At 39.9% G+C, this 17,004-nt stretch overlaps 1 protein-coding gene across 15 annotated transcripts in view; it reads left to right on the top strand.

The window, feature by feature from the left end:
- The window catches only part of FRYL (FRY like transcription coactivator), a 307,800-nt gene that overhangs the window by 230,345 nt on the left and 60,451 nt on the right, over nucleotides 1–17,004 (top strand). For 13 of the 15 annotated variants that reach the window (XM_025198387.1, XM_025198393.1, XM_025198394.1 and 10 more), the window contains 10 exons: nucleotides 782–932; nucleotides 1,254–1,357; nucleotides 4,793–4,978; nucleotides 5,886–6,087; nucleotides 8,356–8,477; nucleotides 9,011–9,201; nucleotides 10,026–10,120; nucleotides 12,583–13,190; nucleotides 13,720–13,817; nucleotides 16,560–16,730. In XM_025198387.1, the coding sequence (XP_025054172.1) occupies nucleotides 782–932; nucleotides 1,254–1,357; nucleotides 4,793–4,978; nucleotides 5,886–6,087; nucleotides 8,356–8,477; nucleotides 9,011–9,201; nucleotides 10,026–10,120; nucleotides 12,583–13,190; nucleotides 13,720–13,817; nucleotides 16,560–16,730 (1,928 nt within the window). The remainder of the gene's footprint in view (nucleotides 1–781; nucleotides 933–1,253; nucleotides 1,358–4,792; nucleotides 4,979–5,885; nucleotides 6,088–8,355; nucleotides 8,478–9,010; nucleotides 9,202–10,025; nucleotides 10,121–12,582; nucleotides 13,191–13,719; nucleotides 13,818–16,559; nucleotides 16,731–17,004) is intronic. The other 2 variants (XM_025198384.1, XM_025198396.1) reach the window with 1 other exon arrangement.

Genomic DNA, 17,004 nt, shown 5'->3' with positions numbered 1-17,004 from the left:
GAATGAATTAGGATATCAGAGACTTGGTCAGTAATTTGCTTTATTTCTCAGAATTCAAATTGGACATCAATGCAGGTTTCATTCGGAATAAAATATTTCAGTACCCTGAACCCTAATACAGACTGTTTCAGGAAGTGTTTTATTGTCCCAGCTATAAAACTGAAATGCCCTTCCTCAGGTCTAAGAAAGAGGGAGACCACGGGCTGAGATAAATAGTGGAGAGAAGATTCTGTGTAAATGCAAACAGTTGACTTGAAGGGATAGAGGAGGGTTGTAAACCTTTTTACTTTTCAGTCCTAGTTTATAGCCCTCCGAAGTTACTCACCTTATAGCAATTGTGGCAGTTTGAGATGTTCAAATCACTGTGGATCCAACTATTCACCTCCTGCTTTCAGAGTTCCTAGCTGACAGGGGCTTTGCGTTGCAAAGGAGCTAAATCACTGGCACTCTACCAAACTATAGGAGCATTAGGAAATACAACCCCAATGGACAATACTACTCAACAGAATTTGATTTTATGCAAGGCAGGTGCACACTTACACTATCATCATCTTAAAGAACCATAGTTACTGAAGGATGTGTAACTGTACTTTTTTCCAACATTATCCCAATAGTTTTTGTACTTAGACACTTTTGCTTACTGGAATATATAGCTTCAAATACTAACACATTTTTAAATTAGAGTTGTTTAAATTAATTATTAGGTAAAAATAACCATTAGTAAATTAAATATTTTGCTTAGAGAAATCTAAACAGAAAAATAAGAGATTTATTTTGGTAGGTGATTCAATGCCTTTGTATTCAAATTGGCGACTGAAAGTGATGGAGCATAATCAAGGAGAGCCTTTACCTTTCCCACCTACTGGGGGTTGTTGGTCACCACTGGTGGATTATTTGCCTGAAACTTCATCTCCAGGCATGTCTCTTCACAGGTGAGTATTTATCAGTAATGGACAGATATGGCAATATTTTTGTATATGTAGGTGTTCTATAAGCAGCTTTTAACCATTATTGTTTTATTTTCTGCATTACTGATTTCAGAGTCTGCAGGTTATGATCTCTTAACCATGTTTCAGTTGGAAGGTCTAAAGCTTGTCAAATTGACTGGGCAGTATATTGTGATTTTATTTGTGGACTTTCATAGTCTTTACAGCAATTAATAATTAAAAGCATCTTTAAGCTACCTACAATTATTCAAAAAGTAGAATTCAGTTGTGTTGTGTTCTCTTAACAAATTGTTGTTTTGTCCTTAGGTGTAACATAGCAGTGATCCTTTTGACAGACTTGATAGTTGACCACAGTGTGAAAGTGGAGTGGGGAGGATATCTGCATCTTTTGCTTCATGCAATTTTTATAGGTAACTGTTCCCATTGAATTCTTGATTTCTTTTTTTTTTTTTCTTTTCTCTTTTTTCTTGTTTTTTAAAGAAGGCATGTGGAGGTCTGAAACCTTAGTTTTGAAAATCACAGTAACTGAAAATTATGGCAAGAGTCCTTTGATGCAACTTGTCTCCCAAAATTGGACAAGATTAATATTTGTTCATTTATCAAAAGAATCTTAGCAAAAGCATAGCGAAAATCTTTGGTATATGAAATATTAGTCTTCTGTGTCATTGACAATCTGTTTAAAACTGACTCCAAATAACTTGAAAGGTGCTCTTTGTTAAATTTGGGGGAAAATCCATTAAAAACTCCCAGTCATTTGGGAAATATTCCCATTTTTTAATTTGATGCTAATAAGCCCTGTCAGCAGATGCTTAGGACAAATCCGGCCACCAATGTAAGCAAGTGCAAATATAGTAACTTTAGTGCAGTTGCATCCATTTGTACCACAGCTAAATACAGTTGCTAGTGTGACAGGTTAAAATGATATTCTGGTGCATTTTTTTTTTCTTTGCTTCTTCCTACATTCTTTTACTTACACTCCTTCCTTATAATACTCTACAGCTTCTTGTCACCCCAGGCCTTAATTAGCAGCAGAATGAATATGTTCATCAGCCTTACCAAGCTTTCACTTCTCTGAGCAGATATACTATATTTACTCAAAAGGAAGACAACCATGATTATAAGATGACCCCCCCACACACTAATTAGATTCTATATATGGAATATTTATAAAATTTGTTATAAATTTCCAGGGATAGAATCTAATTAGTGGGGGGAAAATAAATCTGGGAGGGGGTCAGGTAGCCCATTTGCTCTCTGCTTCCCCCCAACTATTTCTCCTGGCAGACCCTTCCCCCTCTCCATACTATCAGACTCTATCTCCATACTATCAGACCCTGCTATCCCTAAGCACATAGAATTGAGGAACAAATTTGAAAACAATAACGTTGAAATAAAACACAGTATAGCAATGTGCCTATAGTACCCATATACTTAGTTCTTCCAAAATGTGTGCCTGTTACTTTTTTTTTTAAACTGCTGTAAGCTTTAGCATAGGTACTCTGTAAACATAATTTTAAGCAGCATTTTGACATCTGCAAACTTTAGAGATATAGAGATAGATAAAATTAGTTATATATCTATACATAGAGAGAGATATAAAATTAGAGAGAGAGAGAGAGATAAAATTGGTTACATATACATACATGATCTAGCACAAACTTTTCACCACACACCTTAAACCACATTAAGAAACCATGCACCTGTTACAGTAAACACTCCTGCACCTGTATGCACCTACTTGCTGCCATTCTGCAACCCAATTGCAGTCCCTTATTCCAAGTCCCAATTTGGGGTTTATAGACTCAGTTCATTTACTGTCCTTTTGACACCTGTACACTATGCATGATAATAGTGCAAAGCCAAAGGCTTATGATTTACCAGATAATTCATTGGGGTGGGCCCCGGCAGAGTTAACAGCATTTCAAGCCATGGTGATCCCACTGCTCAACACTGCTCAGTATGTGTATGTATTCCAGATAACCCCCCACAAAGGATCCATGTGCCCCCACTCATGACTGGAACTGGGTCTTCTTGTCATGATGAGTCCTGGGATCTTCCAAAAATTTATATTCAGATAGGTGCAAGGCAACCTGGTCTGGCTTCACCCTATGGAGGGCAGAGCCACACTAATCTTATGTGCCAGGCTGAGAGAGGGGATGACGGGTTCTGGGTGAACTGTTCGGGGCCCTACTCGATGATGTTTGCCAGGGATTTAAGACTGGACAAGAAACAGGAATCCTTGGGAATTGGGGGGGAAAAAAGCCACAGCTCATCTGTGGGAGTGAGGAGAAGGTTAGAATATATGCACTGTAAAGGCTTACCATGACTGGAAAATGAGTTGGCAGTGAGAGGGACTGCACTTAATTGGTATTGCTATATGTTTTGCCAAGATATGGCTTATTTGGTCTGTTCTTATTTCTGCAGCCACATGGCTGAGGGCAAGTGAAACTTGGGGGAATCTGAAGTCTCCAGGCTTGGGCCTGGATGTAGGAGGCTTGCTAAAGGATTTAGAAGCATCTGAAGCCCTAGGCAGGGGTGGAGGGTCCTTGCTGGTCGTAGGGCCACATATGGTTCTTGAAGGACTCAAGGATTTGAAATTGATTCGGCTGGTATGACTTGGGACATGAAAAATTTTCCTTTAAAAAAATAAAAAATAAAAAATGGTTCCTATCAGGATCTCAAATCTAGCAGTTTTGGCAAGGGGAGGTATCAGGACTGGCTCTAGCCCTCCCAGTACTGTCTGTTATTGCAGTATCTTCAGGCCTGGTGGCAGTTCACTGCAGAGGGAACATGCACCTGTTTTTTTTATGGGCCAAAAAATAAAGGTTCCCATCAGCATTTTTGGCACCAGGGAGTGTGTGGGAGCTTGCTCCAGCTTCTCTGAGTACCTGCTTGTTATTGCACTACCTCCAGGCCCAGTGTCCCCCAGGAGGGAATGAACCAACTGCATTTATTTTTAAGGGCCACACCCAAAAAAAAAGTTCCCATCAGCATGTTTACCCAGTGTGGGCCATGTGTTTTTCTAGTCATGCTCAGTGCTGGCTGCATTTAATCAACTTCATAGTTTGTTTCCAATGCTGAGCACGTGTTGTTTCTGACAGTAGTTTAATGAGTGTATTTAGTGGGATTTCCTTGGATGTGATTATAAGACAAGGGGCTTTTTTTCCCCATGCCAGTTTCCCCAACCTTGTCTTATATTTGAGTAAATTCAGTAATTCATTACATGTGTACATTGGACCAGGCAGTCTTATTTCTTGAGAATTGCATATGGATAGGGAATACAAACAGATGCAAGAACGTGGACCCCTTTAGGAAGTGCTTTGTGCTGGAGCCATTTGTTCCTCTCCCTTGCATAGATGGTTCAGTGAAGTTGAGACGCACCCCATGTCCTCAGTGTTGATTCTTGTTTGTTATTTTCCTCCCTGCGATTTATGCTTCTTTGGGTAGTAGGTTTTTTATTGCTAGTGATTTTTTTGCTTAAATAATATTTTCAGGTATCCCTGCCCTTTTCAGCATCATTCACATCAGAACTTAATTTATAATATGAAATAAAAATCATGTGTACCACAGAAGGGTTAGTATTGTAAATGTTTTTTTTTCATACAGTAAAAACAGGGAGAGTGTAATGTATTAAATTTAACACAGCAAAAAATAAGAGCTGTTAGCATTCTCTCTAGTTCTTTAAGTAGTGAGCATCTTATTTTCAGTTGGTCTTATATAATTTCATATAAAATATGTTTTGTAGGGATTACATTGTAGATCGTTGTGACTGTATTGACAGTTTTAGGTAGTGTTCAGTTAACTGTGTGTTTAATTAACCTGTCTAATTTACTTTTTAATTTTAGGATTTGACCACTACCATCCTGAAGTATATGAGCATTGTAAACGTCTGCTTTTGCATTTGCTCATAGTGATGGGCTCCAACAGTAACATCCAGTCTGTTGCTTCTGTCCTTCTCAGAAACAGAGAGTTTAACGAACCCAGGGTGCTCACTGTCAAACAAACTACACATCTAGATTATACTTTTACAGGTATATTGTCGTTTATATGCTTTTAGTTGAGATGATATGAAAAAATCGCTTCTGACTTGGGTGTTAATCTCCTTTGTTTGTAATGTCTTCCTCAAACATTTCCAGTTTATTACAGTTTGTCTCTTGGATTTTTCATTAAGATAAAATGAATACAGTTCTTATTTAACATTTTGTACACAGTCATCATTTATAGCACAGTTTGAAGATTAGTTGCTAGCTTGCTCCACACAGCTATGGATAACTAAAGAGGAAACTCTTGTTTTTTGGTTAGATAAAATAGCATCTACTATTTTGTACCTTAAAGTAGAGGGGAAAAAAAGATACCGTCTCTGTCCCTAATTATCGAAACTCTTACTTTAAGACATAAGCCCATTAGCATTTTACAATTTAATATTAAAACATCTTTAGTGCTGTATGAAAAACTTTAGAATATGTATAAAATGCTTAATCAATGGGAGAAATCAGTAGGTTTTACTGGACACATTCTTTAAGAAAGCTTTTTCTTTTTAAAGTTTGATTAGTTATATATTCATGGAAAGTGAGAAACAAGTTTTGTTAAATATTGGTATTTTATAACATGTTCAGTAGGTGGCAGTACATTACCATATACAGTATTAACTCAGTTGTGATGTATCTTGGAAGTGGTCTATTTATGCTTTAAGAAAAAAAATATTTTGCAAATCTTTTTTAAATCTGGCACTTGGAGAGGTGAGGAATTAATATAAGTTATTAATGCCTGACCTAAAACATCTGTTTTTATGTAAACCTACCCCTAAAACTTCATAAATTGAACTCAGACTTGGCCTACAAAATGAAAGTGCAGCTTGTGAAATGCACTGTTTGGTATACATATTAATTGAAAATATTATTGTCTTGTATAATCATAAAGTCACTTTTCTTTCAACAGGTGTTAATGATTTTATACCTGATTACCAGCCCTCCCCAATGACAGACTCAGGGCTTAGTTCAAGTTCTACCTCTTCTAGCATCAGTTTAGGAAATACCACCGCTGCCATTTCTCATCTGCACACCACCATCCTCAGTGAAGTTGATATTTCAGTAGAACAGGATGAAAAAGTGAAAACACTCATCGAATTTATTACCTCAAGGTAATAGCTTAATGTCAACTGCTACCAAAGGTTATTTGGCATGGAAACATGATGAGGTATCATATTGTTTGGCATGAAACTGTCTGTTTTGTCTTCTGTTTATCCTCACTAGAAGTTTAACTCTAATTTTAAATATCCTTTGCCCATGTCTGTACATGTGTATGTTTGTATTTGTAAAACCTTTCAGTCCACCTTAATTTCCCAGGATTCCCAAGGCAATTTGGCTTTTTCTTTCCTCCTGAGATTCTACAAGTCATTGGTGTATCCCAGACTGATGTGTTTTCAAGCATTTACATATGTTAATGCTTGAAAATACGTATGAAGATAAGTTTTTGGGGCCAGTCCGGGGCATATGCTGTATGTAGCTCCTGTACCAGACTACCCCTGCATGTGGTGCACGGGGCCAGTCTGTGAGCCTAATCTAGACCAGTCCTGGATCCAGTACACAGAGCAGGTCTGGTGTGGACACCACATGCACCACAGATCATTCCCACATGCTGCATGTAGAGTGTGCCAGCTTCAGCCTGGCATGACATTTGGCACACAGGGCCAATCTGGGGCATGTACTGCATATGACGCCCATGCCAGACTAGCCTTGTGTGCTGGATCCAACAAGGACAGCCCATCTGGGCCTGATCCAAACTGGCCCTGGATCCAGCATGCAGGACCAGTCCAGTGCGGGCACCATACCAGCCTCATGTTGGGGGGCATACTATAACCTATATGCTACATGTGGCATCTGGTAGAGTCAGTGTGTGTTGCATGCAGTAGGCAGCACTGCAGGCCTGATGACAGTGCTCCGCAGGCCATATCTTTGACACCACTGTTCTAAGGCATGTGACGCATGCGAAAAAGAACCTATTTCCTATCCTTCTAGACAGAAATGGGTGGATCTAGGGAGTTATAGTGTTATGGTCTCACCCCACTTTGGTGATGTACTGTGTGTACAGCAAGCTCTCTGAGCTTACCAGCTGGTCAGCACTGATTCCTTTTGGAGCCACTTCTTTTGTGCAGCTCTATAGTCCAGGGGATGAGTGCCACTGCCATATGCCCCACTTTTTCCCTTGCCACTGTGTGACACAGCCATGGCTCCAGCAACTAGCCCTTGCCAACCAGCTGGTGAACTCATGGAGCTCCCTGCACAGGTGGAGTTCTGGTAGGGGCCTGCCCTGACCAACTAGAGAGTTCATTGTTAGGGACCATTGGAATTCACACCGGAAGTGCACTGTGTGGCAGCTCTTAACCTTGCAGTTTTCCCACCCCACAGAAGACCCTTAAAGGTATGATCAGGAAGTGTCTCAAAAGTCTTTTGGGAGGAGCAAGGTTTGTATGGATTACCATGTGACCTAGTAGAAAAGAGCTAGTGTGTTGAAGGCAGGAATTAGTGACAAAATTCAATTGTGAACCTGGCAACCTTCATAGATTTAATCTTTTTTTCCCCCTGAGCTTTCAGGTTTGTGTAAGCCTGTGAAACTCCTATCAAGTGGTCAGATGCTTGTTTCTAGATTTCATACAGCATGCAGGACAAATAGCATATTTAGAGTCTTAAGGTTTTGACAAAACATGTCACTGGCTAATTTGCAGTGTGTCAGTTTTAATTGATTGCTCTTTTGTGCCATTATTTATTTCTCCCTTGCTGAGTTCCTCCTGCAATTTCAGTTGGATTTAATATATTGCTTCACTTTTTTTCTTTAATTGTTGTGTAGTATATAATAAACTGTTGCTGTGTTTTATTTCAGGGAAGTTTGCATTGCTGTTGTGGGTAGAGAGATTTCCCGCTTACACTGTAGATCGGGGTATCAAAGATATGGGCCATGGGATGGATCCAGCTCACAGAACCCTATTATCCAGCTACTGGTGCTGCCTGTGAGTCTCAGAGTTGACCCACAGGCAGTAGGCAGTTGTGCCAGACAGCCCCATGTGCCTGATGCAGCGCTCACTCCAACTATTCCAGGACCACATCAACCACTCTAGAGCGTGTCAGCTCCATGCTGGTTCCAGCAGAGCAGTTGCCTCCTGCAGCATAGCCCTAGAGTGGCTTGAGCAGGATCGCACTACATGCAGCATCCACTCCAGCCACTCCAGGACATGTGCTGGTTCTGGCATGCAGGGCCAGTCTGTGGGGCCAAGTGAACTAATACCCCTGCTACAGATAGAAGCCTTGGAAATTTCTCAAGGTGAAAAGTGCCACATCAATGAATAATGATAAGCAGTTATATGTTTATAATTTTATACTCTAACACATTATTTGTTCGGCTTTATTTTTAGGAAAAGGGGGCCACTTTGGAATCATGAGGATGTTTCAGCCAAAAACCCTAGTATTAAGAGTGCTGAGCAGTTAACTGTGTTTCTAAAACATGTCGTGTCCATATTTAAGCAATCAAGCTCAGGTATGTTAGAAAACATTTTGCTCTACTAATTTCAATAAAATAAAGAATACTTTGCAGAATAAGTAGAAATCTCCTAGAAATAAACATAAATTTTCAGCAAGTGACCTGCTTCCAGCTAAAATACCTTTAATTTGATATAGCTCATAAGGGTTTACACTTAAAATCTGATGTCAGTATAACCTGTACTTGGGGAAATAAAAAATATATTACAAGTCCACCATAGCTATTTAATGTTTAAATTTTATATTTCCCTCTTAACGTTTCTGTTTAGTAATATGGGAAAGATGTCTAAGTGATTAGATGGATCTTTGTGAGGATTTCATGTCAAGGAAAAGAGGAAAAAAATAAAAGCAGAACAAACTAGTTTAAAAGCCCAACTAAGTAACTATAATGAACTTGTCTGCTTAAAAACAAATGTGTAATGACAATGGTAATTTGTTAGAGTTGCAACATTTAGTTTTCTTTAAAATAAAGAAAAGAAAAAAATAAGATAAAGCCTGTCCTATCATCTAGATGTTCGTTTACTTTCATAGCAGGATTTCAGTTGGAGCATCGTCTCAGTGAAGTTGCTTTGCAAACTGCACTTTCTTGCTCCTCTCGACACTATGCTGGGAGATCCTTTCAGATATTTAGGGCTCTGAAGCAGCCTCTTACTGCCTCCACACTTTCTGATGTCCTCTCCAGACTTGTGGAAACTGTTGGGGATGCAGGAGAAGAAGCTCAGGTATTTGCTTATTTTGTTAATTTATTTTCCTTGTAGCTATCTTACAGTTAGTTTTCCCTTTTAATAAGAAAACTAAACCTCTTTGTTGTTCTAATAGTATTTTTTAATTGCACAGTAAAAAATATAAACTGTTTGATGACTTCTCTCTAAATAAAGAAAATGAAGGGATTAGAAGTTATTTCTTTGATAATCAGTTCAGTTTTTAAATGCAATAGTTCTGAAATGTCACTTAAACACTAAACAAAAAAAATCATGATTTTGCATTAACATTAGTTTCAAAGGTGACCAACAACTTCCAGATATTTTAGCTTTCCGTACCTCAGTAGAAACAGTAATTTCCTGTCAGGACACATACTCTTTGTAACTGACCAGATTCCTAGAGGATGCAGTATTTTAAAATAAAACAATGCAATATTAAAAAGAAAGAGAACTGTGTTGTGCATTCTTATATTAAGCTTTACTGGGAAAATGTTGTGGCCAAACAAACAAGTTGAGCTGTATCACTATATGCATTAGAAATTAACTAACCTGATTCACAACACAAAAGAGAGTTTAAAAGTAAGGCATATAAATCCAGGGAGATAATAGAATTGGATATGAATCTTATAAGTGGTATTGAACCAGAGAATCAAAAATAAATTGGATATTTTTGTTGTTGGATGCTGTTTTCACTCTACATGGAAGTTACACCATTAAAGTTGTGCATCAAATCTCATGCTGTATTTATTGATTAATCTCTAATACAGTTTGTTGTGTTTTTATATCACTAGTTAACAGGTCCTATGCAGTTTTCACTGATGTTGTAAATCTGTGCCCTTTTCTAGAGTTTTGTCATAGAGTTGCTTCTAACTCTAGAGTCTGCCATTGATACATTGGCTGAAACCATGAAGCATTATGATCTTCTTTCAGCGCTTTCTCAGTAAGTACTTATATAGTATAGTTTAACTGCTAGGTTAGGATCATTACATTTAGTTATTACTATATAGTCAAACCCTTTTTCATCACCTTTTCAGAACAGTTTATTCCTAATACAAACACATCCTGCTATGTTCAATTTTGTATCTTTTGGGCCTCAGTCAAGCAAAACGGTTAGATCTGCTCTGACACTGACCCTTTATGCCTCAGGTCTGTGAAATTGATTAGGCCTCCAGTTGTGATAAATTTCAGTGGAAAAGAGGGCACTTCATTACCTTTGAGAATCAGCTTCTAAGTGACCTTGGGTAAATCCTTTAACCTCTTTATGCCTGTTTCCCAATCAATATAATGGAGATAATGAGGCCAGCTTTTAAAAAGGGATTTAAGATTTTTGCATAAGACTTGCTGTGTAGTGGTGAGTGCTATTTGTAATATTAAATAGCTTTATAGTTGTAATAATTATGAATCTGATTTCTTTAAATATGACAGATGCTAAATCTGTCTTAAGAGCACTTACTCTGCATGCAAATTTGTTACCTTTTTAAGTTGTAAAAAACAGTTTTGAACCCCTGACTTCCCTTTAGAAAAAACCCTACACTGTCTATGATCTGGCTCGTTTTATAAATGAGATTTTATCCATTTTGGTTCTCCAAGGGACTTGCTGTATTAAAAGAAAAACATGCCTTGGCAAGCATAATAATATTAATGGGATCAGTATTTTTTCCAGTAAAGTTCTATCAGTAACCCATGCCTGTGTCACAGGCTGCTTACACATATACAGATAATCTGGGGGAATTCTCCAAGATTTTTTCTTCTGGTAAAGAAATGTACTTAGAGCTATGTGTAAAGACATTTGAATACTAAGACCCTGAAGAGTGGAGAGCTTGAAATGGTGACACTGTGCAGTTGGGGGGGGGCAGGCAGGCTGCGCGCACATCTCAGCATGCTCTGCAGGCTCCCATAGTCTGCCTGGCAACACATGGCAGCAGTGTATAGGGGCAGCCCTTATTGGCTGAATCAGACTGTTCAGACTGCTCATGGTCAGCCTGCGTTTCCCTGCAGCATAGTGTGGGAATTGGGAAGGGGGCATGTTCTGTTCCCTGCTGGAACAGAAGAGTCCAATGAACAATTCACTCTCTCCCTGTGGGGAGCAGTGGGAGGAGAGATTCTGGAGGATCATCTTCTCCTTTGTAAGAAGCCAAAGCATGTACAGATGTATAGATATTTGCTTTTCTAGGAGAAACTTTACCAGGATTGATTTTAACTCCGTTTTTCTAGGTTATTTTTTTCTTGGACTGGACATTTTTCATAGATTTCATAGACATTCAGGCTGGAAGAGACCCCAAAGGATCGAGTCCAGCCCCCTGCCCCAGGGGCAGGAAATCAGCAGGGATCATAGGATCCCAGCAAGATAAACATCCAAATGTGTCTTGAAGGTGTTCAAAGTGGGTGCTTGAACCACATCTGGCGGCAGTCTATTCCAAACCTTTGGGGCTTGGACAGTAAAGAAGTTCTTCCTTATGTCCAGCCTGAATCAGTCACGGCGGAGTTTGTGACCATTTGATCTTGTTATCCCTTGAAGTGCTCTGGTGAACACTCCTGATAAACTTATAAGTGGCCACCAGATTGCCCCTGAGCCTGCACTTTTCCAGGCTGAAGAGTCCCATGGCTCTCAGCCTCTCATCATAAGGTCTGTTTTTCACTCTAGAAGAAAAGGCCATGAACAGCTGACACTTACGGTTTCTCCTGGGAGAGCAGTGGCTCTCCCAGGAGAAACTGAATGTCTATATGAAGTTATAATCAAACTAAATTACCAAAATGTTCCAATGAAGGGCACACTTTAACGCAGCTGCCAATTTATTTTGAAATACTTGACGAATAGATTACATCTTTGATCTGTATCTAAAATGAACTTCTGTTTGGCTTCTAGGTATAATTCCAAGTGTTAGAATAAGAGACTGCCTTAGAGACACTCTCCTTATGTATTCTGGTGTTTGAAATACTTTGCAACATTTTTCTCACTTACCTCTGGATACTGAACATAGTGCAAGTTGAGAGTCTCTAGTACTTTGCTGATTCAGGTCCCAAGCTGGCTTTATATATTGAGACCTGATTTGCAATGAGAGGCTGATATCTAGACTTGATTTAGATCTGATGCGATTCCCTCAGCAGTCTGCTGAGATGAGGTTGACTGAACTTCAGTGCCTTTGCTAACCATTTCTGTTTACTTAGGCTTTGGAAGAAGTTGTGTGTAGAATGGTGTTAAATGTTTTTGAGTACGTTGTGTATTCCAGGATCTAACATACTGGTTGTGGTGAGGTATATTTTATATACTGAAAAATTAGATCTGTTTACATGCTCCACTGCTCTCCAAAATTTGGAATAAATTATATTGGATTATCTCTGTGGAGGTTGAAAGTATGACACGTTATGCAATGAAATAAATTATTGTATATTTTACTGTAGAACCTCATACCATGATCCTCTGATGGGAAACAAGTATGCAGCTAACAGGAAAAGCACTGGACAGATAAATCTAAGCACAAGCCCTATTAGTGGCAGCGGTTGTTTGGGATATTACAGCAATGCCAGAAGTAACTCTTTGAGACTGAGTTTGATTGGTGACCGGAGAGGTGACCGTCGACGGAGCAACACACTGGATATTATGGATGGAAGGATAAACCACAGTGGTAGTTTAGCAAGGACTAGAAGCCTCTCCTCTCTAAGAGAAGGAGGAATGAATGATGTGCAGCCCACTACTGATCCCATCAACCTGATGGCCACTATATTTTGGATTGCATCATCCTTGTTAGAATCAGATTATGAGTATGAATATCTCCTGGCTCTCAGGCTGCTCAACAAACTTCTTATTCACTTGCCTCTGGATAAATCGGAGAGTCGGGAGAAAATAGAGAAGGTGCAAAGTAAACTGAAATGGAATAATTTTCCAGGCCTTCAGCAGCTTTTCCTTAAGGGCTTTACCTCAGCATCTACACAGGAAATGACAGTCCACCTCCTCAGTAAACTCATCACAGTATCCAAACATTCATTGGTGGATCCCTCCCAATTAGCAGGTATATATAATAAAGCTATATATAATGATACTGTATTTTACTATAAATGAACAGAAAAGTAAATTAATCTTTTGATGGTAAACTCAAGAGTGATATACAGCTTCCTGTGAAGATTGCAGTTATATCCTCATTGTGATTATGAGCATTGCTATGTCAGGTGGCAAGAGTTTGTGATCCTTTGTCCAAAAACATTGTTTTAAGGAAGAACACTGGAATAGGATGCTACGTTTTGGTACCCTGTTCCAAACAAATTGGCTTGTATACAGCTTTTACTTCTAAAACCATTCAGTTATAATAGCCTTATCATTTGATACTTTTCTAAACTTTTACAGACCGTGTTAAGAATTTTGCCAAAGTTCTGAATAAGAGTACTGAGTTAATTAGTAATTTTGTTTAATTGGCGGCATGATCATTCTACTTCCATCTTAAATAATAGAACAGCTTTGGTTAGAGAAATCCCGTGATAAATGTTTCCAAAATACTGAAGGTTTGCTGGGTGTTAACTTCAACATCTTTTCTTTGTATACAGGATTTCCTCTTAACATCTTGTGTTTACTGCCTCATCTAATTCAACATTTTGATAACCCCACTCAGTTCTGTAAAGAAACAGCTGACAAGATAGCAAAGGTATGTAAATATTTTTAAAAGATCTTTGGGGTATCTTTCAGAAATCTGGTTTTCATTAATGCCATTAGCAGTATATATGCATTTTATGTTGTATAGATATTGGTCAAAAAACAAGTAATCCTGGCAACAGGTGTTAGAACCTATGGCTCCCCTGGCTGTTGTTTTGCAGAATTGGACCCTTGAAGCTCCAAGAGCTAATGCCTGATATAGCTGCATGCATTCCCTTGCCATAAGCAAACAGACATTGACTGCAAAAAAGGTGGCACAAATTATGACTAGGGATCATTGTTGTGACAAAATGTAGGCACCTGTGTGCACCAAAGGGCAAAGACATCTGCATGCTCAAGTTTTGTGCTGCCATAAATTTTGTTATGGCAGTATAAAGATGACGTCTATTTGCATCCCTAGGTATGGGCAACTGGTGCCACCTTAGTCGGGGGGTCACATGCCTCCCCCCCCCTCCCCCGCGACCAGTCAGCAACCAGGGGGGAGGGTCCCTCCGTGGCCCATCTCACCAACTGTGGGGGGTCCCCCTGTGGCCAATCGCGCCTACCAGGAAGTGGTTGTGGTGCTCCCAGAAGTGGCTGTGGCTCCCTGGCTGGCGCTTGCAGAGGGGGCACCAGCACTCCCTCCAGCCCTCCTCCCCATTGTCTGAGCAGGGAGTGCGACCTGTCAGGGGGTGCACCAGCACTCTCAGGGGGTGCACATTCACCCCTGTGCATCGCCTACATGTCACCACTGTCCCTAGGGAAGAATAACAAGATGCACAAATACAGAATGAGGGATGACTGACTCAGTAGTGGCATTTCTAAGAAGGATCTGGGGTTTTGGCCCAGAAATATAAAGGCAAAATTCTAAGCTTAGGTGAATGTCCATAATATGCCTATGAATACTGGAAATTCTAGTACTACCTGCAGACATAAACATTAGGGGTGTGGGAAACAAGCCATATTCATTGAATTGGATCACTGTCTGTGATTCTATTCAGCTGAATCTGAAGATTTGATGCTGATTCAGAGAATCAGCAATTCGGCCATAGACACAGCTTTAAATGTTTTTTCTATGTATCTCGAGGTACCAGGAGCGGTTCGTGAATGCTATGATGCTGGGGTGGATGAAGTGTCCTATAGGAGCGCAGGGTGGGGGTCTCCCCCCGCATGCTGAACGGCAAGCCTGGAAGTGGACTGGAATTACTTACTGTTCACTCCCAGGTCCTCTGGAGAGTGCGCGGGGTGGCCTCCCTGCTACCCCAGCTTGGTGATTGGCCACGGGGGGGACCCCAGGTGCCCCCCCCCGACCTAGGAGGCACCAATTGTCAAGCTGTAGGGTTGAGGGAGGACCTCCCTGCGTGCTCCCTGGCAGACTCAGAAGTGGACCAGAAGTGGTTTTGGTCCACTTCCAGGTCTGCTGCTGTGTGTGCTGGGGAGCCTCCTGTGCTCCTGTAGGACGTTCCATCTGTCCCACCTTCGCAGCGTTAATGAGCCACCTGGTACCTTGAGGTATGTAGAAAAAACATTTAAAGCTGTGTCTATGTCCAAATCCCCGAATCTCTCCAAATCAGTTCGGAGAGTTCTGATTCGATTCGGAGATTCGGCCACCGAATTGGGCTGAATCTCTGCCGAATTGAATCGGGAACAAAACTTTTTACTGCCCTGATAGACATATCTCAAAGTCTGAAGTATTAGAAGACAAAGCTCAAAATGTTGTCTCTAGGTATGAAATGGAGGAAATAGAATAAATCTTTTGCATGAATCGATTCAAGGTGCTCTTTTAGGATCCTCATTTGTCAGAAGTCCTGTTGACTTCAACTGGGTCCTGATTTAGCTCTTTAAAGGTCATTTTTTCATAAATTGAATGAATGGATATGAAGCCATTTCTTAAAGTTAACCCAGCAAGAAAGTTATTTACCAGATTTTTTACCATCATTACACAAGCTGACGACGCATTTAATTTGGGCAGTTAGTCCATTTGAAATACATATGCAACAGTGCAAGCCACTTTTATGTAAGAAGCCAGTAGCTAAGCTGAATAGATCCAAAAGTTTGGAAGATGCAGGGTGAGGTGTGGTGGCATGGAAGTCAAGGTCATATCTAGAGGGAGCAGATGGAAGCCTGTTAGGCAAGAGGTTGGCAGCTTTTTACTGGTGTAGACTGGAATTTATAACCTGGCCCTCACTGCAGCCCAGAAGTCTCTGCCACTCCCCCACTCTGAGTGGCCAGCTTTCAGATTCTCAGCCCTTGAGCAACCAGCCTGGGCTCAGAAGCTGTGGAGGGGAGCGCTGCAGAGTGGATGGGCAGCATAGCACAACTCCATTCCCTCTCTTGGCTGGATACATCTGGCCCATGGGCCATAAATTGCCAGTCCCCTGTGTTAGGAGATTTGCTGACCAGATTTTATGATTCCCCTGTCATAGTGAAACCCTCTCCAAGCCTGTTATCACCACAGGCATAAACCCAGCAGTGGGATTTCATTATTTCATTTAACCTGCACAGTTTTTATAGAACAGAATGTTTAAATCTTCTTAGCAACTCTTTATATTATATTTACAGTGAATTAAAGTATTCTAATAACAATGTGAAATATAGATACTTGACAGCCTTGTCTTCTGTGTTACTGAAAAGTAAGTCATAAAACCTTGGGAACAGTAGTAAATCATTGTATTGTCTCAAAATAATGACTTGCTCCGTAAGCTCAGATAATTTTATTACGTGAAAGAAACAGTTTCTCTGTTTTGTTTTGCAGGTTTGTGCAGAGGAAAAGTCACCAACCCTTGCCAATTTGGCTCATATGATGAGTTTATACAGCGCACACAGTTATTCCAGGGACTGTTCTAACTGGATTAATGTAGTGTGTAGATATTTGCATGACTCCTTCTCAGATACCACATTTAGCCTTGTAACTTACCTTGCAGAGGTAAATTTTACTGAAAATAAATTGTATTGAAACAGTTTGACTTGAACAGTGAATGTACTGATAGCAAGTCTTATTTTAAATTATCTTGAAAACTGAACAAACGTTTTAGAAAGTCATTCATACTGTAAATTGATACAAAGCTGTTTTAGGTGGTGGAGAAAGGATTGCTAAAACCACCTTTCAGTAGTAAGTTTGAATTTTTCATTAGAAATGTTCCATCTGATGGTGGGTGTTTTTCTAGGAGTAGTGTTTTGTAATAAATGTTTTATTCTGT

This window comes from Alligator sinensis, unplaced genomic scaffold (assembly GCF_000455745.1).
Source record: "Alligator sinensis unplaced genomic scaffold, ASM45574v1 scaffold134_1, whole genome shotgun sequence".
Taxonomy (NCBI): Eukaryota; Metazoa; Chordata; order Crocodylia; family Alligatoridae; genus Alligator; species Alligator sinensis.
This window is presented reverse-complemented; position numbering and strand designations above follow the sequence as displayed.